This window comes from Lissotriton helveticus, chromosome 11, assembly GCF_964261635.1.
Source record: "Lissotriton helveticus chromosome 11, aLisHel1.1, whole genome shotgun sequence".
Lineage (NCBI taxonomy): Eukaryota > Metazoa > Chordata > Amphibia > Caudata > Salamandridae > Lissotriton > Lissotriton helveticus.
Window position 1 is genome coordinate 596,434,462 of NC_136072.1, and position 16,249 is coordinate 596,450,710.

A 16,249-nucleotide genomic window follows, 5' to 3' on the forward strand; every position below is an offset into this window, starting at 1 on the left:
GATCGAGGGCGGAAATCGAAACGAGTGGTGCGCGCGCACCACAGAGGAGCGGGGGCGAGTGAGCCTGTTGTCTGTGCCGCACGCTGATGCGCGTCCTAGACACCAACGGGAATGGGCGTAGCAAAGGCATGTGCCCGCGTTTGCCTAATCGCGTGCAGTGTTTTTTTTTTTTTTTAAAGCACGCGAAAGCCAATGGCAGACAGGGAAAGCAAAAACACACGCACATGCGTGTGGGAAGCTTTCTGAAGCCCTTACAAGAGGTCTCGCTGCGCGTCAGTGCTGTGCACTGCAACGCTAGGCGCGAGACCTAAAAAGCGCAAATTATAAGCATGTAACATCCGTTCCAGTCACTACGTTGTGCAGGCGGTTGAGCCCATGGAATGTCCCAAAATTTGTCAATCTCCCTGTCGGATCTTCCGAAGTATATGCAAGGTTTCATTGACATCACCCGTTAATACAATGCACACATTTGGGAATTTGTATCCACAGCCTGTAAGAGTTGCCTTCAGTTGTATTTGGCCGCACCTTTAAGCTCAGCATTTAGGGTACAAGTAAACATTTATCAGAACCAGGGATATTAGGGAAGCCCTACCCTCTTGTAGATTTGTGATGACTACCTGAATGTTGCCAGAATCAGAATGTATACTATAGTTTAAAAGACCATTTGAACAAAGAGTGCAATTGTGTATCCTGCTTTCGTGATAGGACATTGATTTGGGATTCCTAGTAGAAAGGCTTGTATTGGCTGGTCAAGGAAGTTTCTCTAGTCTTCTTCTCTCACTTAAGTCATATTGTGAGTCAGTGGCAATCCTTGTTACTGTGACTCCTTCACTTTCACTAAATGCAATTGCTCAGCCTTAGAACCTGGTTCAGGACTTTGATAATTCCTTCACCCAAGAAACCAATAGAATTCAGGGTGAAAACTGTAAGGCCACTTTGGCGACTTTTTGTATCTACAGGAATGGACGGTTACTATTTTTGCCATTGTGAACAGTGACGCTTTTCACTCTAGCTGTCAGGATTCCACTTCTTCTCCTCTTAGTATGTTCTTTTGTCCTGGAATCTACCCACAAGTTGGTATTGGGAGACATCCTGGTCTTCAAATTAAAACGAAGTTGGCTGTAGTCCATAACTTATCTCCTAATGTCATGTTCCTAACACCTCTCCTGCCATCTGTCTTAATCAGCACAACAATATGTTGCATTTGAAAATGGGAAAGTGGCAAATTAATGCACCAGCGAGGAGAACAGAGTATGACCCAGTTAATGTTTGAAACATGCACTACTAGCTGACTGAAGCTCTCTTTTGCTTTCTGGAAAGCAATTTCTAATCTGTCTAGTAGGTGGCAGATATGCATATGTTGGAAATAGGAGTGACCATATTGGCGAGGCAACTTCATCCTTTTACTGTGCAGCTTAGTGGTTCTCATTTGATCAACTTCAAATGAATGAGAGCTGAGAGTACCTGCTCTAATTCAAATGTATGCTTTCTGAGTTTCGCTCACAGACCAGCATCAGATACATTAATCTACTTAGCTGTGTGTAGTTTTTTGTGTGTGTGTGTGTGTGTGTGTGTGTGTGTGTGTGTATGTGTCTACATTCAGTGTGATTGTTTGTTCTAGGAGGGAGGTACGTCGCTTTCTATGAGGGATAGAATGTCTGTAAATGGTCCTTCCTGCCCTTCTGCATTTATCCTTATTTTCTGCCTTTGTGAATGCATGCCAGGTGTTCTTTTGGTCCTTTCCTCCCACTTACTCATGAGTCTTCACTAAAACTGGAAATCAGCTTATTGAAAGTCTTTCTTATCTAACAGTAAGCCTATAAACCTTGCTCGTGCTTGTGTTTGGATGAGGAAATCAGAAAGCGTTCTTATGTCTTACTTGCATGAGGTTTGTAATCATGTAATTCTGACCGCAAATCCCTGAGGTAATGATGATCATTTTTTTACCTTTCAGGGTCGATCTGTGGAACAATGGGAATCTGGCGCAAGATATTTTTCTTGGGGAAGTTAAAGTTTCTCTGAAGGTTTTGCGAAATGATATATCGCATGATGCCTGGTAAGACACTGGTCTCATCAACAAGGTTCTTGTACTGCTCTCCTTGAATACAAAATGCATAGTGAACGAAACTTTTCTTATATGCAGTGTGACATTTGTTTGGTGTATTCTGAACTGGTTGCTGTGTTCGATTGGTTTTCAGAATACAATTTCTTCTGCAAGCATGAAGTCTTGTTTACTGTTCTATCAAAAATGGCAGACTAATTGTGATAAAAAACTGATCGAAATGTTTTTGTGCTTCACACCTATATTGTGCACCCCAACATTTTTGGGGTCGTACGCATTAGATTTTCTGAGCCCAAAAAGAAAACTGCAGGGTTATGCTCTTGTGAGTAAGGGTGCGAGTAGTCCGCCAAACCTGTCACAGAATCTCTTATCTGCAGGTGAAACTGCAGAGCTCTACCATGGACCCCAAAATCGGTATACATGCATTATTTTGCAACAAATGCATATTTATTCTGAACTATTCTCCTACAAATAATGAAATAATTAGTTATGTTATTATAACCCAGCAAACAAAATGAATTAAAGGTCTAACCTTATATATACCTCAAGCATATTTCATCACACATTCCCAATTGATTAGTTTAATTCCTACCTGTGTTATAACTTGCTGATGTAGCATAGCTTACTTTAGAATATTTATGCAGCACTACCCACATACCTTTAGGCCATTAGACCTCTTTCAGCATTCGTCAAGCAGTAGGTTTATTTATTTATTTAAGGGTTTGTATAGTGCCAGAATCGACTCCGAGGAGTATCTCTGCGCTTTTATGGAAAAAAAGGTTGTGACAGTGCAGCGAAGAGAAAGGAATATTTTTATTAAAAGCAAAACAAAGTAGTTTTAAGCAGTTTCATAAAGGTCAAATGATTAGGGCATTCTCTTAAAGAGAGGGGAAGTTCATTCCAATATTTTGATACGAGGTATGATAGAGATTTTCCTCCTAGTTTCACTCTCTTAATTCTAGGGATTGTCAGAAGATGGTGGGTGCTAGACCTCAGAGACCTCGAGGGGCCGAGGTTAAATAGCGCTTTATGAATGATACAGCAGATCTTGAATTTTATCCGCTGGCGTATGGTAGCCAGTGGAGTTTTAGGAGAAGAGGACAGGAGGGAGATCTAGGGGGCATATTCAGAACCAGACGCGCATCTATGTTCTGAATCACCTGTAGTTTATTAATTGATGCTTCTTTAGCCGAGAGCAGTAGACTATTACAATAGTCCAAGCGACTCAGTGTAAGAGCTTGAGTTAAAGTCCTTCTTACAGAGTCTGGAAGAAGAGGAAAGACACGTCGCAGTAAGCCCAAAGTGTTGACGCAGATACCAGCTGTCTGGCCAACATGTTCTTTAAGAGTGAGAGCAAGATCTAGCCGGACTCCCAGGTTTTTGACTGAATTTTTGGGAGTGGGAGGTTTGCCAAGATTAATAGGCCACCAATTAGGGGACCATAGCCTGGCGGCATCTCCAAAGAGAAGAAGTTCGGTCTTCCCAACATTACACTGCAAAAAGTTGTTCCTCATCCATTGTGATATAGCATTCATGCCTGAAGAGAAGGTCTTCTGGATAGCAGGAGCTAGTTTATCAAAAAGGAAGAGTAGCTGCGTGTCGTCGGCATAAGATATTGGAATAAATCCATATCTCCTTAGAACATTTGCCAAGGGAGCCACATAGATATTGATTAGAGTAGAGCTCAAACAGGAGCCCTGTGGGACTCCCTTGGTAAGTTCAATAGGTGCCGAACGATACGGGCCAGATTTAGTGTCTGAGTGCGACCAGATAGAAAACTTGCCATCCAACAGAAGGCAAAATCTCTTAATCCTACTTCCTTCAGCCTTCTGAGTAATATCTGATGGGAAACCGTGTCGAATGCGGCGGATAGATCTAAGATCTAATAGCACCAGAATCATTGAGTGTCCTTTGTCTAGGGTCATTCTGATATTGTCTGTGACCACTAGCAAGGCTGATTCGGTGCTATATTTAGGCCTAAAACCTGATTGAGAGAGGTCTAGGTTGCCTGACAATTTGACATAACTAGAGAGGTGTTTGTTGACATGCCTCTCTAGTATTTTACTCAGGAATGGCAAAAGTGATATAGGCCGAAGATTGGTCAGCTCAGTCAGAGGGGCCTTCGTGTTTTTCTGAATAGGCATTATCTGAGCTGTTTTCCATTCAGATGGAACATAACCTCCTTCCAAGGAAAGATTCAAAAGGTATCCAATCAATGGAGCAAGTTGAGGAATGAGAGTCTTAACTATTTTTGCAGGAATGATGTCACAAGGGGAGCCGGTCTTCACTTGATGCATTAAGGCTTCTACTTCTGTGATAGTAAGTGATGGGAAATTTCTAAGCAACATAGAAGAAGTCAAATCTGCTGAATCTGTTACCACCTGCCTTGCCCTTTTCCAACAAATTGTATCTTTTGTACTTTTTTTATCCATGGTAGTTTATGTAGCGGTGAAGAGTTTGCTCATCCTCAACTTGTTTTGAATTATATTGTATGATGAGCAAGACTTTTGTTAAGATTGCAGGAAGGGCACTGAATCTGCAGTTATTGTATCTTGTCAGTTCATCTGCTGCAGGAATGAGCAAGGACTTTTATAGTTGCTGAGTGACCTGAACCCTAGCTGCTGCAGACAGTAGAAAATGGCTTGTTAAAGTGAGCTACTGTATAATGTGACACAGTTGACCACATGTAAATTTTTTTAAATCTAAAAGCCCCACATTTCAATGGAGCAAGCTTGTCTTCTAGGCCCTAAACTACTTCTAGGCACTCTAATACACTTGATGAACAGAATGGTTATCTTAGCGTGTAGCAATGCATGTGCCACTTATAGCATCACATAAACATTTGATAAAACCTATGCCACTCACATCACCTACCCTCCTAAAATTAATGTGCTGCACAAAATGCTTCTGCAGTCGTAGGAACGTCTTTCCTGTTTTTGATGGTGTTAAAAAAAAAAATCTCAAATGCCTGTGGTGGTCTGGGAATTTTATTGTTGAGCAACTGTATTTTGGTTCATCTTTCTGTTGGTGCTATGCTGTCCTTTTTGGTGCTTGTTAGTACCATCATGGATTTTTTTCATGCTGTAGGCTTTATTAACTGGAGTGCTGTCACCTTTTTCTTCTATCTGGTTTTGTGTTCTTCTTGGAAGTTTGTGTTGTGTTTTCTATATTCTGCATACCTTATTTTAAAAAAACTGCCTAAATGCCTGATATAGACCAGACTTGATTTTGGGAAAGACAGAAAGTTTTCCAGAAACTGATTAAAATTTGTAATAGATTTTGCAGTATGAATCTTTATCATCTATAGATTCAAGCACACAATCCTGCACATCCATTATGTCTACAATTTAAGGAAGTCTCCTTAAGAATATAAAATTTCCTAGCTATCGTGGAGGGAAGTTTCAATCCTGTTAAGGACGCGGCGGTGAGGATTATGCCTATCTCTTCCATTTATTTCCACAGCCTTAACAACACTTTAAATACAAAAGACTACATATCCCATGAGTCTTTGTAATGATAGGAAAACAACCATAGAAGAAGTCCCATAATAACAACTTCAAGGAAAAGCACTTCCTCTTTCTTTGGGTGAAACACGCATCATCCCGCTTTTCTATCAATACTCTAGCTTCTGATCAGAGCCTGTAGACAACATAAGGTAATCTGCATCAAACATAAGTGATATAGCATGCAACATAATCCCAAAACTTCCGAAAACAACAGTACATGTTACTGTAGAACCAAGTTAGACATTGACAACCAGTCATCAAATTACAGTGACCGGACTACCAAAGGGAGAAAAAAAATCACATTATATGCAGATGATATCCTTTTATTTACCACTAACATAGCCACAACAATTCCCACAGTATTCCACATCCGGCCCGATTTTGGGGTATATGGATAATTATCATAAATCCATATTATACAGCCCAATGCAAGACATGGACTGTCCACCACTACCTGGAGATTTGCATATTGCCATAGAGGGATTCCAATACTTTGGGATTTTTCTTACCCCCAACCCCATGAATTCTCGCACACGGAACTTACAGCGGGTACTATCAAACTTTAAACAGGATGCGGACAGATGGAGAGACCTACCACTTACCATAACGGGGCGGGCAGCCGTGTTTAAAATGATTTCTCGTTCCCAATTCCTCTACACGTTACAAAACCCATATCACCCCTTCCCCTGATTAATATTCAGGGAAATCGACTCTGAACTTCGTGCACTTCTCTGGTTGAAAGGACACTCAAAAATTGCCCTAAAGTCACTTCAACGTAATCCAAATAATGGGGGCCTGAAGCTTTCGGACATCGAGGCATACTACTGGGCAGCCGAGCTTATACACATAAATGACTGGATGCATGCACCAGGGAATCATCCCACCTACAGACTGGAAAGGGAGACATTAACACCAAACACATTCCTGCATTACCTGTATGGAGGGAAAGAGACCCACTGGCTGCTTCCTGCAAAAAGAGTCACCATAGAGGTATGGGATAGAACTACCAGGGTGCTGGGCTGGGCACACAAAAAAAACAGGATCACCCCTCTCTTGAAGGGTACCTGGTTCAAAGAAATAAACACGCTTTGGAGATTTGAAACATGGGACCTGCTCGGGATTTCCACATAGGAGATATCACAGCCAGAGGTACACTCAAAGCATTTTCTGCCTTCCAGACAGAATTCCAGCTCCACACTTTGCAATTCCTTAAATATGCCAAACTGTGACAGGCATGGGTGTAGAGGGCATAGAGGACACCGAATTCCCAGAATATGCACCAGTTGAAGGAAGAATACTTCAGGAAGAGCTAACAACCAAAGCAGTGTGTCACCTATAAAACAATAAACAAAAATATGCCTGAAACTCTGAGCAAACTGAGGCGGACATGGGAGGGAGACCTGGGGGATATGGAAGATATAGACTGGGAAGCTTCCCTGATGCACCCCAGAGAGGTTGCGATCAGGGCCAGGTTCCGTCTCATCCAATTCAAAATCCTCCATCGGGTCTACTACGACAGAGAAAAACTGCACAATATGGGGCGTGCTGATTCTTCCTGTTGCCTTCGATGCCTGGGTGCTCCAGGCAATTTCCTACACAGGTTTTCGGCCTGTCCACATATAGGAGAATACTGGCAGGCAATAACCAAAGAACTGAATGCAATCCTGGGTAACTCCCTTCCAGCAGACCCTAAATTCATCCTCTTGGGTATCCCATTCGACTTCGGTATCCCTCGACCTCAGCTACTCTTTAGTGCATTGGGCTTGGTGGTGGCCAAGCGGGATATCGCACAGCGCTGGGGCACGCAGGAAATTCTCACACTACAAGAATGGAAGCGGGGCATGGATCTTTATAGGACTGCAGAAAGGGTGACATATAAAAGTAGAAGGTGCCCTAAAAAAATTACGAAAATCTGGGGCCGCTGGATGAGATACTGTGGTCTAACCCAAAGCACTGGGGACTCACAAAATGCTACAACAGTGACACCTGACTAAAAGAAATCTGTTGAATCCAGGAGACTTGGGAGGGGAGCTAGTTGGGCGTTGCAGTTTAATTTCAATATATACTGGGGTAGTGGCGGTAACTCTGCTCTTGTTATGCATCATGTTGTTTAGATGGTCACCAGAAATGAGAAAACCAAGCAAACATGTATGATCTAAGTGCAACTTGTTTTTATTGTTCTGTAAATGTCATGTTTTTACACCTTACAGAAAATAAAAATAGATATTAAAAAAAAAAAAAAATTACAGTGACATTGTCAGCGTAATCTGATAACCCTCTGGAGCCAACCATACTTATCCAACGTATTTCATATATATATATATATATATATATATATATATATATATATATATATATATATATATATATATATATATATATATATATATATATATATATATATATATATATATATATATATACAAAAACAAGATTTCTTTGTATAAGAAATACGCCGCACACCACTCTTTAAATTGCGCTGTTTATTTCTTGTAGGTCTCCCACCTACGCGTTTCGGACTGCAAGAGTCCCTGTTCACGGTGTCAAACATTAGTCCTTTGTTTGTTTTGCATATTTATACTGTTTAAGCCATGTAGCACATTATGATGCATTATGGGTACAGTAGGCAAAACTGCTTTTTTTTCCGTTGCTAACTTTATTAGCATCATTCACTTTGTTGGGTTACTGATGCATCTCACTATGCACAACATTTAGAGTTTAGAGCTCAGTGCTCTTAATATTTACACAAATATCAGCGTTATGTCCGTTGATATTACATAGTTCTCTTTATATTATGAACTATGAAAATTGTGTATCGAGCTCTCAAATTATGAAGAGTTCGAGGATTTATATGAATTTATAATGTGCTACATGGCTTAAACAGTATAAATATGCAAAACAAACAAAGGACTAATGTTTGACACCGTGAACAGGGACTCTTGCAGTCCGAAACGCGTAGGTGGGAGACCTACAAGAAATAAACAGCGCAATTTAAAGAGTGGTGTGCGGCGTATTTCTTATACAAAGAAATCTTGTTTTTGCAAATATTGCGAGTGTGTCCTAACTCTCGCCGCCAGCACCGGCTTCAAAGAGCTCCCCCCACTTGGGACATTTGCTTGATAATATATATATATATATATATATATATATATATATATATATATATATGATCAAAATGGGAAGGATAATCCTCACCTCCTAAATAGAACTGAAACTTTGCTTCACAGTAGCTAGGATATGTTATTTTCTATGTCAGGACCTTAGGCTCAGATATGCTAGTTCACAGCTGATCGACATCCAGAGACACCATGCCTGTGATAGGCTTGAAGTAGAAAGCCTTAAAGTGGACTCTGAGGACCAATCCACTGTCCTGAGGATGTCCTCGAGGTGACTCCCTAGGGAGAAAGCTTTCAAAGCCATAGCTCCCCTGGTGGAATAAGCTCCGAAGGCCGCAGTATCAATACCTTCTTCCTGGAGCACCCATCTCACCCAATGGGCAATCGTGGTGGCAGATACTGGCTTCTTTAGCGAGATAATAAGTTGAGACACCCCAGGAGGGCAATATACTTCAGTCATCTATTCATACGCCCAGAGACCTCGCACCACACACAATTTTGGGTGACCTGGAAAGGCCGGATAATGGACCACCCTGGTATTAGACTTCGTTCTGTGAGCAAATGTGAATGACACTCTCTGGGGTGAACATAACGTGAAGGGATTACCAGGGCCCGGACATCTGCCACACGTTTACACAAAATAAGACCTAGAAGTACCGCTAGCTTACCTGTGAGCTCCTTCCTGTAATTGCAAGAATTATCATGCCAAGACTGCAGTAGTCTTAGTACCACATTAACATCCCACAAGGAAGAGTACTTAGGACGAGGGGGAAAAGCCAGACGGATTCCCCTCAACAATATGCATACCAGTGGATGTTCTCCTTCCGGGACTTCATATTTGGGTATGTGCCCCACCTAAATTGCAGATCTTCTTGCACTAATCGAGCGGTAAGCCACACATTGGACTACCAACTCTGACAGATAATTGACCATGTGCACTATATCTGGCCCCACCGGACCCAAACCTAGTCGCAAACACCAGCGTGACCACCTTCATCATGCAGATCTATGTTGTTTGACTGTAGAATCTGCCCAAGCTTTCCTGATGAGGGAGAAAGCCCTCACCGAAAGGCGCAGGATTTCCCAACATCCCCTGTAATCTTCCAACCCATGAGTTTGAGGTTTTCCTCCTGAACCAGACTGTGCAACTTGCTGTTCGAGTTCATCAACAGACATGGAGTCTGGGGAAGTTGGATTGGAAAATCCATATAAATTTCCAGAAGAACTGGAAACCAAACTTGAGACTTCACTGCCGCCTAACCAATGCCGTGAGTCTGAGTATCATGGAGAATGGGGAAAATGCATATCCCTGAATCAGACTCTATTCTTGTAGGAAGGTATCCATTGCTTCCGCAAGCGGATCCGGACACCAACTGAAAAACTAAGGAATCTGATAGTTGAGACGCAATACAAAAAGGTCCACTTGACATGGACCCCACTGAGTCATCAGGCTCTGAAAAACAGAGGGATCCAGTTTCCAGCCACTGTAGTGCCATTCGGCTGTTTGATTGAACTTCCCTGGCAGGTATTCCACCAGGACTGATAGCTTGCGTACCAGGCAATAAGTCCAGACATTTTTGACCAGGTATGCCAGTAATTTGGATCGCATGGCCCCCCCAATCGATTGATATATCTCACCGTGGAGATATTGCCCATCTTCAATAAGATGGCGCAGGACACTTTGTTGTCCACCAGACTCTGAATCACATAGGATCCGGCCAGTAGTTCCAAGCAATTGACGTGCAGAGACTCCTCGTGTTCTGACCAGTGACTGCCTGTGGTGATATCCCCACAATGGGCACCCCAACTGTGACGACTGGCATCAGACTCAATCATCGGATCCGGGACTGATCCGAAGATGGCCCTCCCATTCGAGGCCTGCATTTATTTTTATTTTATTTATTTTATTTTTAAAGTTTTATATAGTACGAACTAGACCCTTGCGGGTATCAGAGCGCTTTACAAGGTAAATAACATAAAGTTCAATGTTGGTCAATGATAGTATAAACATCCTATCATAGAAACATGGGTATATGTACATAACAAAATGTTCCATGTATATCAAGCATAATATAGATACATTATCCAGGATACCTGGCTGGACAGTAGACATTATAAGGTTCCATGTAGAAGATACGTTGGGTAGCATAATAACAGTAGTCCATGCTCAAGTGAATTTAGCCATAAGAAGTGATTTCACTTCTTTTTTTAAAGCTGCCGTAGAGGGATTGTCTAGTTTCTAGGGGTAGAGCATTCCATATTCTGGGCGCCATCCCTGAAAAGGTTCGGTTATATGTTTTCTACTTGTTGAATCCTTGCGGTTTCAGTAGAAGGTTTTTAGCACTTCATGAAGATCTTACCCCACATGGGGCGCCAGTTTGTGTGGCAGATAGCTAGGTGCGTTGTGATGAATGGCTTTATGTGTCATACATGCTATTTTAAGATGAATTCTGGCTTCAAAAGGTATCCAATTAAGGGATTTTAGGTCCGGGGATATGTGGGAGCTTCTTTTGGAGCCAGTGATAAGTCCTGCTGCGGCGTTGATTGAGGCTCTTAGAGGGGCGGTTGCAGTTCTGGGCAGGCCGCAGAGAGACTCTCGTAATCCACTCTTGAGATAACCTCTGCTGCCTCTCTGGACCAAGATCATAAAATACTCTTTACGCCAAGGTTGCATCCCTGACACCCTCAAAGCCGGGCAGGTATCCCCCATTCTAAAGAAACCTATGGCTGACCCTGCAGACTTCAATAATTACAGCCCTATATCCAACATCCCTACCTTGGCCAAACTCTTAGAAAAATGTGTACACCTCCAGTTGGTAAGACATATTGAACATTTTAACCTACTCAACAAATATCAATTACGCTTCTGTGCAGGTCCACAGCACTGAATCAGCCATGACCCATATAATTGATGATGCTCTACAAATCCTAGATCAGAACGGAACCTGCTTACTCATCTTGCTAGACCTTTCCTCGGCCTTTGATACGTCAAACATGATAACCTGATAGACCTTCTGAAACACAGAATGGAATTATCTGGATCAGTTCTAAATTGGTTTACTTCGTTCCTCCAAAACAGATCGCAACAGTAGAAGACATCAAAGCACTCAACACAACACTCGGAAAAACTCAGACCTGGCTGGCAAAAAACCATCTAAAACTGAATGCCCTCAAAACCGAATTCCTCCTAATCGCTTCTCCCGCCTAAGTACCCATAATGCAAGACTGGATCAGACAACTTACTGCACTCAACTGCCAACCTCTCATCGTTGATTCAGCGAAATCGCTGGGAATAACACTGAACAGAAACCTCAATATGCAAAAACACACCAGCAACGCAACAAAAGGAGCAAACTTTCAGATACATTCTTTGAGAAAACTGAAACCTTTCCTGCCGGAAAAGGACTTCAAAATGGCAGTACATGTTTGAGCCAACAAAGGAGCTCCTTGCGAGCTTCTAGGGAAATCTCCTGCGTGTACGCCAGGTCTCGTTGTAGATGCTGCATCTTCAGGCGCTGTAAACCAAGTTTTGCAGGGGGCCTGGAAAGATTGCCTGAATAGAGTACGACGGAAGGCCAATGATCCAGGCTAAGTGGCGTAGGGAAAAACCTTCTCTCGCCAAAGTACGTTGCGGCTCCCCGTGAATCAAATAGATCTTCTTTTGGGGTAAACCAAGAATTTGTTGTAATGTATCGACCTCGACACCCAGGAAAGTCAGGCATTCTGATTTCATATCGTTCAAGAGGAAACGTATATCCTGCAATAGGGCCGGAGTCATCCAGAGCTGAGAGTAATATTGTCTTCTCCTACAACATCAGAAAGATGTTGTCCAGGTACACTGAGACGTATGCCCCGCGCTCCGTAGCCATTCCATGACTGGCCTCAACAGCTTGGCGAAGCACCATGGCACTGAAGACAGACCGAACGGCAGACAAATGAACTTGTAAGTGTGCCCGTTCCACTGAAATTGTAGAAACCGTCTGTGCGGAGGAAATATCGGTACTGTCAGGTAGGTGTCCTTTAGATCGAGCCGTACCATCCAGTCGTCTGGTAGCAAAACATCCCTGAAACGGTAAATACGTTCCATTTTGAAGTGGCGATACACCCACCATTGGTTGAAATATCAAAAGAATTGATCACTGGCCTGAACCCCATGTCTTTATTTTTTACTAGAAAGATATTGCTGAGGATCCCCTTGGGATGAAGGCTCAAACAAACAAAGGCCCCTTCTTGTAGAAGATCTTGCACCTCTCTATTTACTACCTATGTTCACTTCTGTGAGAAAACTAGAGGACAGGGTTGTGAAAGTTGGTATGGTGTCCTGTGGAACTCTGAAAAACAGTCAGTTTGTAGTACCCATGCATCTTGTGTGATGGATGCCCACCTGCGGCTTTTCCATTGTGCCCCCCCTCCACCTCTTGAGGGGAAAAAAGAGGTATTCCATACTGGTGGATCCACCTGGAGCGTTACTGGCTCTGCAGAAGTTAACCTTTCCGCCATGGCCTATCGAGATATAGAACCCTCTGACCTTCCTCTGGTCTTGCCACTGCATGGGATGCTTCGTCTGGAGCTTGTGGGGGTTGGGATTGTATGAATGGCAGAAAGAGAGCCCCGACCTCTTCCGCCCCCCCCTCCTAAAATTTGCTGACTAAAGACCTTTTTAATCGATTGCTGGGCCGTGTCTAGAGAGGAGAAAGTGTTGACAAAACAGGACAGTTCTTTTATAAAAGGCATTCCAAAGAGGCCTCCGTTCGCCATGGGACCGGCCTCTGTGGTGGCCAACTCACCAAGTCTGGGCTCGATCTTGATCATCAAAGAGCGTCTAGGCTCTGTTGATAATGCATAATTCGTATTTCCAAGGAAACATAGGGCTCATAGCGCCCAACCCAATAGAATCACAGGGTAATCATGTGGCCTGTCTCCCTGGCATCCTCCGCCATGTCCCATATGTTGGTGAGCAGCCCCATGACGTCCACGATCTAATCTTAGCAAGACTGCCAGGAGCGGTCAAAACCGTTCTTAGGGTCTATGTTGAATTTCGTGATAAACATTGCTATCCTGGCATCAATCTCTGGTGTACTATCTATTTTTTTAGCCAGGGATGGTCGGGGGCATTCTTCCTTTGGGCGACCGCAGACCTCTTGGTCCATAGGTTTCCTAATACGGCTGGCGGTGTAAGACGCCACAGCGGGCACCAGTATCTAATCCGCCGAGCAGGCGGTATTTAGGGTTAAGCATTTTTGAGATATCTGTACAGTTGTGACTCTGAGGAACATCCAGCCGCACTCCCTTCTGGGCGCCAGGGTCTGCTCGGACCAGGCTCATTATCCGAGTCCCCATCTGGGTCATCAGTGTCGTCCACAGTATTGTCATCCGTCCCTCTCTGAGGACAGGCATCGTCCTTGGGGGGTATCGCCCAGCTTGGAGTCCTCCACACTTCCTCCTCCAGGTGCTGTTTAAGGAAGGCTTGGTTCAGCCTCTCAAAGGCATCTAAAGAGGAAGGAAGGGGCGCTGGACCGTGCCTTGGCTTTGCCTTTGGAGGACTCTTTTGCTCTAGTAGAGGGTTCCCTCCTGTCTTCCTCTGATGAGGGTACCACAGTGCACCTGACCTGTGAGCTCTATAATGCAACAGCTCGGGTTCCAGAGCCGAGGAGACCGCCCTCTCCAGGGATGCATCAATAGCATCTACCAAATCCATGTGAATGGGGAACAGAGAATGCTCCTCCTCCACGGCCTCCCAAGCATCAAACTCAGCTGCCATTGTGTCCAGGTGGACTAGGGGTAATACTATAGTGAGCACCAGACAACTGTGATTAAACTTCCGTTGTATGGGCCAGGGCTTGTTTGTTATTGTAAGCCTGAAAGAACACTGCCCAATAAACAATAACTGCTCCGCTGTCTAACCGGGCACTGGAGCCAAAGAACACAGGAAGGAAAGCCACCAGGCATGCGCTTAAAATGACTTCCGCTTCGTCTGAAAGGAAGCTGTCCACGCCTGACTAGGAAAGCAAGTAATGTGAGAGGGAAAACCCTCCTTTCTTGGAGCTGCGTGCGTGTGCTCTGCCCCGTACTGTAGACCGCGGCACACAGCAAGACTTCCCCGTGGTGCAGAGAAGAGCGGAAGCGCTTCAGGGCGGAGACTGCCCCCTGACTTACAAGTAAGGTGTGTCTTCACTAGCGCTGTTCCTGTTGTGTCACCTCAGGAACACTTGGCCTTTCCCCGCTGCCTCTGCACGGACACAGCAGCCTCCTGAGCCATCTCCCGGCTTCACTTTGTAGAGAAGCTGTGCTGAACACGACAGAGGCCGTCAGGAAGCGGGTAAAACCCAGAACAGGAAAGCTTGCCTTCAACCACACAGACTTGTGCCGCAGTACTCGCCGGTAAGCACCAAGACCAACAAGCAAGGGCTAATAGATCAAACCCACATAAGTAAGCAAATTACACCGTTTTAAGAGAACAGTCATAAACAATATGAAGGAAAAGCCTTTATCTGGCTGCTGAGCAGCAAAAAAAGCGGAAGGGCTGCTCCTTGATGGTGTTTAAATGGGCCGGTCTCTTGATGGTTTTCTTATCATTACATATGGGACATGTAGTCCTTTGTATTTAAAGTGTTTTTAAGGCTGCTGAGCGGATATAAATGGAAGTAATTAGCATAATCTGAGCCTCAGGTCCTGACATAGAATTCTCCAACTTATTAATTGAGAAAATCCATAAGATCGAGCTTTCTAAACCAGTACCACACAACCACGTGTGAAGATCACTCTTCGTACACTCTGGAAGTGAAAAACTATATAAACTTGGGCACATTGAAAGACATTTCAGAAAATGATTTCCTCACAGCGATCTCAGTTACCAGACCTTCTTCACATTTTAGTCACCCAGACCCGGCCTCAGCAGTAGCAGAGATCAGTATGCACATCGCCCCATCTCCATTGGCCTCAAAGTGTAATTTCGGACAGCCTTAGGCCAAGTCAACCATGCTTAAAGGAAAAAATAGAAATTGGAGTGGATCTAGAGGATCTTCAAACAAAATTCTGCCTTTTTTGTAATCTTTATTTCCTTTCAAAAATCCACTAAAGCTGTACAGCTGCTCAACTTGGTCAATTCACAATTGGCTGCAACCTGTTTGGTGATCTTCAGTCTGGCTTCAAGGTGGACTGCAGAGTAGAAAAAGCTGCACTGCAGATTGTTAACTAAAGATTATGTATATATGACTGTGATGATTCTTGTCCTCTCATCCGCCTCGTCTGCTCCATGGCATTCACCAATCAACCATAACCTACTTCTGACCACCCCAGAATAAGAATGGAATTAAATAGAACGGTCCTAACAGTATCTTGACAACCATTGTAGGTACTAAAACTAAGTGAGAATCTCTCATTCCTCATATTTCTAGGGTAATGGGTACCTCGAGGTTCAGTTATTTTGCTGGGTGTTTTAAATCTGTATGTTGAACCTCTTACAATGCTGCTGAAATATTTGAAGTTATATCATAAGTATGCAAATAGTACTAATTTCTACCTCCAAAAGACATTGCCAGAAGCATTTTACTCGCTTGGAAACA

General features: G+C 43.5%; 1 protein-coding gene across 2 annotated transcripts in view; it reads left to right on the forward strand.

Moving 5' to 3' along the window:
- RASA2 (RAS p21 protein activator 2) overlaps positions 1–16,249 on the forward strand; it is a 555,017-nt gene that overhangs the window by 336,326 nt on the left and 202,442 nt on the right. Inside the window, exon 9 of one of the 2 annotated variants that reach the window (XM_078666395.1) lies at positions 1,955–2,056. In XM_078666395.1, coding sequence (XP_078522521.1) covers positions 1,955–2,056 — 102 coding nt within the window. Of the gene's footprint in view, positions 1–1,954; positions 2,057–14,685; positions 15,066–16,249 lie in introns of those variants that run through there. The other variant, XM_078666396.1, reaches the window with a different exon arrangement.